The 10,721-nt window shown below is 42.2% G+C and overlaps 1 protein-coding gene across 1 annotated transcript in view; it reads left to right on the forward strand.

Moving 5' to 3' along the window:
* Positions 1-10,213, forward strand: part of LOC311520545 (C-type lectin domain family 7 member A-like) — a gene marked incomplete at both ends in the record, with an annotated part of 55,673 nt that extends 45,460 nt beyond the window's left edge. Inside the window, 5 exons of the mRNA XM_084628087.1 lie at positions 2,402-2,497; positions 6,173-6,241; positions 7,736-7,884; positions 9,156-9,259; positions 10,078-10,213. Of these exons, the coding sequence (XP_084484213.1) occupies positions 2,402-2,497; positions 6,173-6,241; positions 7,736-7,884; positions 9,156-9,259; positions 10,078-10,213 (554 nt within the window). The remainder of the gene's footprint in view (positions 1-2,401; positions 2,498-6,172; positions 6,242-7,735; positions 7,885-9,155; positions 9,260-10,077) is intronic.
* Between the last annotated feature and the right edge of the window lie 508 nt (positions 10,214-10,721).

The following is a 10,721-nucleotide window of genomic DNA, read 5'->3' on the forward strand; positions in this document are numbered from 1 at the left end:
GCCATGTGAGAGTCAGGGATCTCTTAACCATTCCAGTCTGCTGCATTATCCTTGTTACAGACTTCCAAAGGATGAAATAAATGACATTAATATGGGACTGACATCTTTACTTCTATCTCTGCAGCATGAGGCCACATTCTGACCTCTTTTGGACTGTGTAAATCTGGAGTAACTCCAGTGATTCCCATGGAATTACGCCAGATGTGCACAGGGCTGTCTCAGACATAACTTGGTCCTGTGACTCTGTACTCGAACTCAGTGTGCATAGTACTAAAGGATATCACACAAGGGGAGGAGCAGATGGAGGAGGTGCACCAATCAAGTGTCAGTTCTTGGAGGCACTGGGCTATAAAGTTTTGTTCCTAAATCCATATATAGGTATCTAAGGGTGGGATTTTTAACAAAAGTACCTAAATGATTTAGGTGCACAATCCCTATTAAAGTCATTGGTATAAAACAGGACCTCTAGAAACCTAAAGGGGGAGCAGAAAGGGGCACCCCTTGTAATATTGCACATGTTTGACATATGCTGTCAGCATTTCCCCCAGCACAGCCATCCCTGTCAGCAAGGGGAGGGGGCCACAATCCGGTTCCAGCACTACCCAGAAATTGTCTGACTGAGGGCTCTTTTGCTACTGGCAGAGCTAACTGTTGCCACTAACGATTCCAGCATTAGGAGCCAGGTTGTGTCCACCCTCCCTCCACTGCCAGAGCAAGTGAAATTGTAGCTCTGTCTTTTAAACTCCTAAATCTGTCCCCTCAGGGTTTTATTTATTTGTTTGTTTTTCTTTTCTGAATCCCTCTAGTTTGTCAGTGTGTATTAATGTGTTCCCCATTCAGAACTATGTGCCACGTTCCCAGTGCAGTGAGAAGGAGGCTTGGTTCTTCCAAACCCTCAGTTATTCTGCTATTAAATCCTGACGATTGCTGTTGCTCTTCCTTAGTACATGTATCAGTTTCCATCTGATCCCATTTTTCATCTCACTCTACTGAATCCAACTTTTCTATCCCAGAATACACCAGAAATGTGTGAGCAGGCAGTGACCTATGTAGACCTGAAATTTCAAACTCTTTCCAAGGAGCAGAAGAAAAAGACACCTAAGAACACCAGGGACAAAGGTGCGGTATGTTTGTAAGAATTTGAGAACATATCTGCTATTACTGATATTTTATTTTCCATGTTAAATCTCTTCCTTGAGCTGTACATATAGTACCTGACATTATCTACTTATATTATTAGCTTTTTCTTCAGTGTCAGGCACAGTTATTTCAGTAATTTGTTAACATCTGTCAGGCACTGAAATGCTCCTAGAATGGTACACTGTATTCAGGCATGGGGAGCAAAAGTTATTGTACCTTTGGACCCCTGGAACACAGTTCTGTGATTGTGTTATCGCAAACCAGTACATGTCAATGGCTGTTGTTGATTTGCCCTGTGTTCAAGGAGACACGGTCTCTTTAAGTCATGCTTTGTGGTTGGAGGATCAAAAAAGATGATGTGTGAATTATTCTCTCCTTTCTGAAACCTATTTGTATGTGAATAAATTACCATTTTTCTATTCTTTGCCTTCAATATCATGAAGTCATGACTGATCCTTAATTGTCCACATTTATTTACCATCCCAGAGCCTTAAGATCATTCCTGTCCAGCAGAGAAATTCCTGAGCTACAGAGGATTTCCACTGAGCATCCAAGAAGTTGAGCAGTTAGTTTTTGAGAAGATGACATTTAAAAACGCTTTTTAAAAAACAGAAAAAAATGGGCTCCATCTAGAAGAGCATAACGCCAAGTACCATGTTTCCTCTGAAATCAATTGTAAAACAGCCATTGACTTCAATGGGAGCAGAAGCCAGCTTTAAATCAAGGAAATAGCACTGGAAATGTTTAATGAGTTTATAAATACATTTAGTAGATCACAGTTCAATTTGTTTTGAAGTACGTAAAATGAAATTTTACATTTCAAGCTTGTCATTAGCAGAATGCATGTGTCAAGGGTAGTCAAACAGATACATTATCTTAACTGGATATTTCCATAACTTTTAATGCCTAGCTTTTTAACTGTAATTTTCTGATAATCGTGTACGTACGTACTATATAAGACACTTGAACAACTTTAGATGTTATAACACTTTTGGGTAAGACTCTGAATAGGAATCAGATATTGGAAACAAGCTGATAAGATGCATACGCTGAATTCACAGATGTTGGTTGGTTGACCCCAGTACACTGACAGGCTACTGCAGACCATTGTGCTTTGGAACAAAACCTTTTAATACCAAAGTTCTGCCATGTCCTACATACTGCAGTGACAGTTTTAAAGCTCTATAGATTGTAATCAGATCTGTCCACTTTTGTCAGTGCAATGAATGAAATTCACTGTTTCTATGCTATAACCCACTAGAAATAAATGAGGAGGTGGTGACCTACACAGAACTGAAATGCCATAATGCTTCTGAGCAGCAGAGGAGACGAAGGACTACGAACCCCCAGGGCAAAGGTACTGTGAGCTACATGCTGCTGACTCCGCACATACTACTATTTAACTGTCCATTGTCTAACACCTTCCTTGAACTGGATGAGAACATTAAAAGCAAAACTCCATATAAAGAATCAGGATTTAAATACACAAAATCAATACAATCAATGGCTAAGATGCCACAAGCATTATCCACCTGGTTTCCTTGCACATTCTTTATATTAAGATATAAAATTAATCCTTAGAAATAAATTCAGAGCAGTGCTATGTATCTACGTAATACAGGGAATTGGGCCATATTGTTCTCAGCTGCTGTATGAATGTTTGCAGGGAGAGGAGCAGAGGGTACTAGGCATGCCCTGCCTTCTATCCCCAAATGCATTGGCCAGATATTCTCTTCCCAGCTGTAGGGATTGTTCCCTCCTATAATGAACAGAGGCATTTGCCACCCCAAAGTGGATGGAGGGAGAAATACAACCATGACCTTATCTAGCCCCCCATCCCCAGAGCCAGCGCTAGACATAAGCAGACTAAACAATTGCTTAGGTCCCTGACCAGCTCCATGGGGTCCCCATTCACTTTTTATTATAAAAACTTTCCTGATTTAGAATTAGGGCATAAAATATTCCTGTTTAGAGCCCACAATGGACTAGCACCATCACTGCCTCCCCCACGAGGTAACACAGGGGAGCAGCTCCACCATCCTATAAGATGGTGCAGTGGGTGTTCTCCCCTTGCACACTTGAGAGCTCGCGGACGGACTGTGCCGCAGGAGACACAATCCCCACCTAGACTTTCTGCTGGCGGGGGCTCCACACTGGCCCAACATGGGGCTGTCCTAAAAGGCACAGTTGAGCCCTTAATGCTATTTTTAAGGTGCCCTTGAAGGTGGAGCTCCCAAGAGGGAAGGGGGAACCCTTTTTATTCTTCCTAGAACTCCCTTGTTCTCAGCCTCCTTATCCTTACCCCACCTTAATGAGTGTACATGGTACTAGCAGTGAATGAACATAATGCTTCCCCTCTTTTATAAACCACTTCATAGAAGCAGTTTGGACCACTGCATAGGGCTTCTAACTGGCAGCCAGGAGAGTTGGGTTTATTCACTTCCTTGGTAAGCCTGGGAAAGCACTTCACCTCTCTCTGTTTCAATTTCCCCATCTGTAAAATGGGGATAATAGTTTCCTACCTTTTTAAGTGCTACAGTGGAAAAGCTCCATATAAGTGAGAAGGTGGAAGGAATATACCTTAATGGTGTTCTATTAGGACCCCAGAACACAGTTCTGTTCCATCAAGTCCCATACAAAACAGTCTGCCTCCTTACTAAGGCTTTGTTAAGGCTAGATCCTGTTCTCCGGATATCTTGACCTGTATAACTTTGAACAGGGCAAGAGTTTTCATTCCATAGTTCAAGAGCCCTAACAACTTGTTCTGACAAATCTGAATATAGGTATAGGTGAAGGTAGGGGGAGGAGAATGAATACTTGTGTGTGGTTGAGCTGCATTTCACTAACACAGAGAATACGAATTGCTTATGCCTAGTTTGGGATTTAAAAGCCTTCCCCCATATAATTCTGTACTTCTCCCTTTTCTCTCTCTCAGATTCTTCTGCTCCATCTCCTGCATGGAGGCTTATAGCAGGGATTTTGGGGATCTTCTGTTTGGCTTTGCTCATAGCAGTGGGGGTTTTGGCTGCAAATGGTAAGCTTGAGCAAAGAAGATATTGAGCACCAAATTCTGTGCTGACATACAGTAACTCCTCACTTAACTTTGTAGTTATGTTCCTGAAAAATGCTACTTTAAGCGAAACGATGTTAAGCGAATCCAATTTCCCCATAAAAATTAATGTAAATGGTGGGGTTAAGTCCCAGGGAAATTTTTTTTGCCAGACAAAAGACTATATTATATATATATATATGCACACACATATACACAGTATAAGTTTTAAACAATTTAATACTGTACACAGCAATGATGATTGTGAAGCTTGGTTGTGGTGGTGGAGTCAGAGGGTGGAAGAGGGTGGGATATATCCCAGGGAATGCCTTATTGCTCAATAACGAACTAGCACTCGGCTGAGCCCTCAAGGGTTAACACATTGTTGTTAATGTAGCCCCACACTCTACAAGGCAGCAGGAATGGAGGGAGGGGAGACAGCATGGTAGAGAGAGACAGAGACACACACCATGTGTGAGAGAGAAAGAGAGATGTGCATTGCCCCTTTAAGTACGCTGACACCACTCTAAGTACATTGACTTTTTAAGTAGATCAGCAAGTTGATACAGCAGCTGCTGCCAGCAAGCTCCCTCCATCCTGAGACTGGTCATGTCCCCCCTGCTCTGTGGAGATGTCCCGATGGGGTAAAGGAGCAGGGGTCAGGAGCAGGGAGAAGGGGATACTCTGACATTAGCACCCCTCTTCCCTCCATCTTGCACAGCAAGCAGGAGGCTCCCTGGGGCAGCTCCAAGGCAGAGGGCAGGAGCAGCACACGGCAGTGGAGGGACAGCTGAACTGCCCGGCAATTGATAGCCTGCTGGGTGGCTGCCGCACAGGGAATTTAGGGGAGCCAGGAGCTGATGGGGGGCTGCTGGTCCACCCTGGTTCCAAGCCCCCACCAATTAGCTCCAACGGGCTGCTCTTTCTGCAAGTGGTGGACAAAGCAGGCGGCTGCCAAACAACGTTATAAGGGAGGATGGCGCAACTTTAAACAAGCATGTTCCCTAACTGATAAGCAAGGTAACAACGAAATGACGTTAACTAGGATGACTTTAAGTGAGGAGTTACTGTACTCCTTGTGTAACTGCTGGAGAGTAAATCTCATGAGGTGTAAGTCAGTAAAGAGCTGCAATGCTTAGCTCCTGTGAAAATCGGGCCACTTATTTAGATGCCTAATTATGGCTTTAGGGGGCTTGGTATGGACACCAGCTGGATTCTTTCACATTCTCTCCCTCACATACACACAAACCGGGGACCCCCTTTGCAGAGTTTCTAGGGACAACTGCAGCTGACAAGCCTCTGGCATAACACTCCAACTGGCCACATCTCCCTAGAGCTAGAAGGGGTAGAGGATCCTCCAGAACAAATATGAAGCATAGACTTTATGTTGGACCCCTGCAGAATTCATACATCTGGGCTTCTAAACCACTGGCTTCAGTCTCATGGGCCAAAACACATCCCCCGGTGTGAGCATTCCTCTGGGCTAATACTCTCATTGAATTTCCTGTCCACAGTGTAAGGTCTTCCTTGCAAAGATTCCAGGGCTTTTCAGTTACCACTTTCTTCCTAAGTATCTGATTTTTCTGTTTTGAAGTCTTACTTGGAAAATGGGATTTTTCTGCTTTGTGGTCACTACAAACATTACCTGTGTTCAACCCAGATGTTGGAAATCAGGAGGTTTTCAATTGCTATATTCTGTAACTCTTCAAAGAGTCAAGGTTTTCAGCCACACAGTGTTTTGCCAGGGGGGGTTAAGTTCAAAATGTTAATTTTAAGATGACTTTTAACAAGAAAAAGTATCTGACATTTTACATATAACATAACATGTTCTAGTAATATAACAGACACTCTGCCCGATGGCATAACTGCAGGCAGAACTTGGCCCTTTGTGTCACTATAAAGCACAATATATTGATCTGTAAAACTGTGCTGCAATTTACTTTTAAGGGGTACATTATATTGTTATATTACTTTGGCTTTCAGTTTTTCAGATCTCCCTTGTACCATGTAGACAGCACAATAACCTCACCCAGCACCAGGAAATTACCCAAGGTAAGAACAGAAACCTGCCAATGGCTTTAAACAGGAAAGATACACATCAATTGGCTTCAGAAGGGCAATTTTTTTCTTCTGTGTGCTGTAACTTTAGACTGAAATAATTTCATATTGAATTCCCAACACTGTTGCTACACTGATGGATATCAGAGTAAGACATTTTGGTTCATTAGATTCCAGTTCTTTTTATCTTTATTTACCAAAATTTTACATTCACTGAAAAACTCAGAAGCGAGTCTGAAGGGAACATAAGGGAGGCGAAGCTGGTTTAAGTCACATGTTGAAAGCCCACCAGAGAGGAGTGTAGGAAGAAAAAAATAGTTAACAGGAGGGAATAATACAATCACAGAAATGTAGATCGGGGAAGGACCTCAAGTGGCCATTTAGTCCAGTTACCTGCACTGAGGCAGGTCCAAATATACCTAGATCACCCTGACTGGTGTTTGTCTAAACTGTTGTAAAAACCTCCAAAGATGAGGATTCCACAACCTCCCTTGGAAGACTATTGCAATGCTTTAAAATCCTTATACTTGGAAAGTTTTTTTCTAACCCTAACCCAATTCTCTCTCTTGTTGCAGATTAAATTGATTACTTCTTGTCACCTCCCAGTCTTCTGTTCTGTACATTAAGCATGCACAGTCTTTTCAACTTTTCTCATATGTCAGATTATCATTTTTGATGCTCTCCTCTGGAGTCCCTCCAATATGACCACATCTTTCCGAAATGTGGCACCCAGAAATGGACATAGGACTCAAACTGAGGCCTTACCAGTGCTGAATACAGAGGAACAGTTACCTCTAATGTCTTACATATGACACACGTTAATACACCCCAAAATTATATTAAAATTATTTTGTAACTCCATCACATTGGGGGCCCATATTCAATTTGCGATCCACTGTAAACTCAGATGGCTTTCAGCTGGTTCCCAAGGCAAGAAAGAAATCTGTGCCTTGTGGAAGTTTTAACCTAAGTTGGTTAGAATAAATTTAGGGGGTCTTTCATGCAGGTCCCCAGATCTGTTCCCTAGAGTTCAGAGTGGGGAAGGAACCTTGACATCCCCTAGGGGGAAAACAAACAAACATGATGTGTATATAAAAGGAAAGTGATGTAGGCACAGTAATAATTACTTTATTTGCTGTAGAACAAGAGTCCTCATGCCAGCATCAAAATATGAGCAACCGTGTGAATTTCAAGATTGTTTGTGATGCACTTGACTCAAAATCAAACTACAACAGAAAATATATTATTACCAATTGAACTTAATACTTCTAATAAAGTAACATCTAGAGGCCCCAATCAGATATGGGCCTCTGTTATATTAGATGTTGTAAAAACACACCATAAGAGACAGTCCCTATGTGAGAGAGATGACAAACTTAATACAAACGAAGCATAATAAGTAAATTAAACAGTCAAGAGGAGGGAATTGGGGAGGAAGGACAAGGGTAACAGCAACAGAAGAAAGATAAATTGTATTTTTTTTTCAAGGGTGGAAGTTTCTTTGTCCAGAAAATTGGTTTCTCCATGGAGAGAAATGTTACCACTTTTCTACTGAATCCAAACCTTGGCTGGAGAGTCAAAAGGCCTGCTCTTCTTCTGGCTCCAGACTCCTCCTGATAGAAAACAAAGAAGAGCTGGTAGAGTATCTTTCTCTTTGGAAAGCTACATATTCAAAACAGCTGACAGAAGATTTGTGAGTGAAAAGAGGATTGTGGAAAATGAGATTTGGCTTCATTTGGTACCTTGCTTTATGATGATTTTTTTTCTTGAAGGCAAATTACCTCACACCTCCTCTTCTCTTCCCAGCATTAGAGCCATAACTGAACCCTAAATTAATTTAAAAAGCACCTGATACAAAGCAAAACCCAAATGTCCCCTGTATTTTTCATATTTATGGTACATCTATTACTGTAGCATAAGAAAAACCTGTACATCACTCCGGGCATTTTTCTCTGTCTCAGAAGTGATCTAGGGGAGGTATTGTCCTCTAGACAGGAGAGTGAATAGAGATTAACCAACAAAGAAAGCTGTTACAATTTCTTCAGCAAACACTTGTGAAGGAAATGAAGAATGTGATCAGGTTGGTTAATGGGGTTGATCAACCATGAGTAAGGCCCTACCAAATTCACGGTCCATTTCACTCAATTTCACAGTCAGAGGATTTTAAAAACACTAAATTTCATGATTTCAGCTATTTAAATCTAAACTTACACAGTGTTGTTATTGGCGGGCCCCTGACCCAAAAAGGAGTCATGGGGGGTCGCAAGGTTATTGTGGGAAGGGGTTGCGGTACTGCTACCCTTACTTCTGCGTTGCTGCTGGTGGTGGCGCTGCCTTCGGGGCTGGGCAACTGGAGAGCGGCGGCTGCTGGCCAGGATCCCAGCTCTGAAGGCAGAGCCACCGCCAACAGCAGCGCAGAAGTAAGGATGGCCTGGTGTGCTATTGTCACCCTTACTTCTGCGCTGCTGCTAGCGGGGCGCTGCCTTCAGAGCTGGGCACCCGGCCAACAGCCGCTGCTCTCTGGCCACCCAGCTCTGAAGGCCGAGCAGAAGGGTGGCAATACCGTGACCCACCTAACAAAACCTTGCGACCCCCCTGCAACTCCCCTTTGGTCAGGACCCCCAGTTTGAGAAATGCAGTATCCCCCATGAAACCTGTGTAGCATAGAATAAAAGCACACAAAAGACCAACTTTCATGGGGGAGGCCAGATTTCATGGTCCATGATGCAGTTTTCATGGCCGTGAATTTGGTAGGGCCCTAACCATGAGGCTACCTCTGGACATAGGGACCTGTTAACCACATCACTGTACCTGATATCCAGACAGTTGTGAAATGAGCAAATACCTGATGTACATACACCCATGAAATGAGCAGGGAAAGGAATGAACTGGCTTTGTCTTTGTACAGGACTTCATTAGCCCCCTTGCAACTTCTCACTGGATAGGATTGTCACGTGAGAAGACCGACAGACCGTGGATGTGGGGGAATGGCACAGCTTTCTCCACTGACGGGTAAGTTCCAGACACAATAGCTTTAGATAAGCTATTACCAGCAGGAGAGTGGGGTGGGAGGAGGTATTGTTTCATGGTCTCTGTATATATAATGTCTTCTGCAGTTTCCACAGTATGCATCCGATGAAGTGAGCTGTAGCTCACAAAAGCTTATGTTCAAATAAATTGGTTAGTCTCTAAGGTGCCACAAGTCCTCCTTTTCTTTTTGCAAATACAGACTAACACGGCTGTTACTCTGAAACCAGACACAACTAGAAATTTCTAATTTCAATGAAGTGAATTGACAATGCTATGACAGAGAGAAACCCAAGCTTCAGTAAAAAGGAGTGCAGTATGTTATCACTGAAATGTGTTTTTAAATTCTATGGGGGCCCAAATCAGCAGAGGATGGTGCAAGTCAAAGTTGAGATGCATTGATCAAAAGAAATACCAAAAGTGGAGAGGAAGCGGGTGCTGCAGGTCAAGAATGGAGTGCATTGGCACAACTGAGGGCAGTAGAAATTCAAGAAAAAAGAAGAGTAGAGAGGAGGTTGTGTCATGGCTGAGGTGCACTGGCAGTAAAGTGAAACGTTTGCACAGCATGTGCTGCAATACTCCTGACTCTAGCCAATGCAGTTATTCCCTCAAATTCATAAATACCAAATTTCTGATGTTTTTTTAATAATGGCCACTCTGCTTCTCCACGATAGTTTTGTTATTATTAAAATTATTTGTTTTTGCCATATGTTTCAGCTACAGACATTTTAACCTTTGAAAAAATAAGGTAGTAATAGAGATATAACTAGAATGACTTGAAGTAACATTTTATTCTATCATAGGTTTGCAGTAAAGAAAGGATACATTGATGGGAACTGTGCATATGTCACAGGTCAAGAGCTCTCCTCTGGTCCATGCAAATATGGAAAGCGCTATATTTGTGAGCAGCTGGTTCTTTGGCCAAAGCCTGAGATATAGGCATGAGATGGATCATGGAAACCATGAAAACTGGGGCATCCCAAACACCGTGACAAATATCCCCCAATAAATATTACCACTCTTATCTTTTCCTCTTCAGAGGCTGTGTTCATATTGTAAAATTGTAACATATTTTGCTGTGACCACATATTGTTCATGAGTCTGTGTCAAAAGGAGCTGGGAATGGCCACTCAGAGTAAAAAGCAGATAGTTAAATCTGATAAATCACACGTCTTTTGGATACTCACAGCCGATCAGAGCCCTCCTACTAGAATGTGGTTTCTTTTTCCTTGTCTAGTTCAATGATAGTGAACTAATTACTGTTTTAAAATAAACTATCTGGTTCAAATAGTTTTCTTTCAATAAACTGGTAAAAAAAATCTGATTTAGTTGCCACCTTTTATATTATATTTTTAGTTTTTTGCATGTCATTCAATCACAGAAGAATTGCCATGATGAAGGACAACATTGATCAAACTACAAATACTTTTTGGGGAAAATAGTTTGA

This window comes from Lepidochelys olivacea (assembly GCF_965140295.1).
Source record: "Lepidochelys olivacea isolate rLepOli2 genome assembly, chromosome: 1".
NCBI lineage: Eukaryota > Metazoa > Chordata > Testudines > Cheloniidae > Lepidochelys > Lepidochelys olivacea.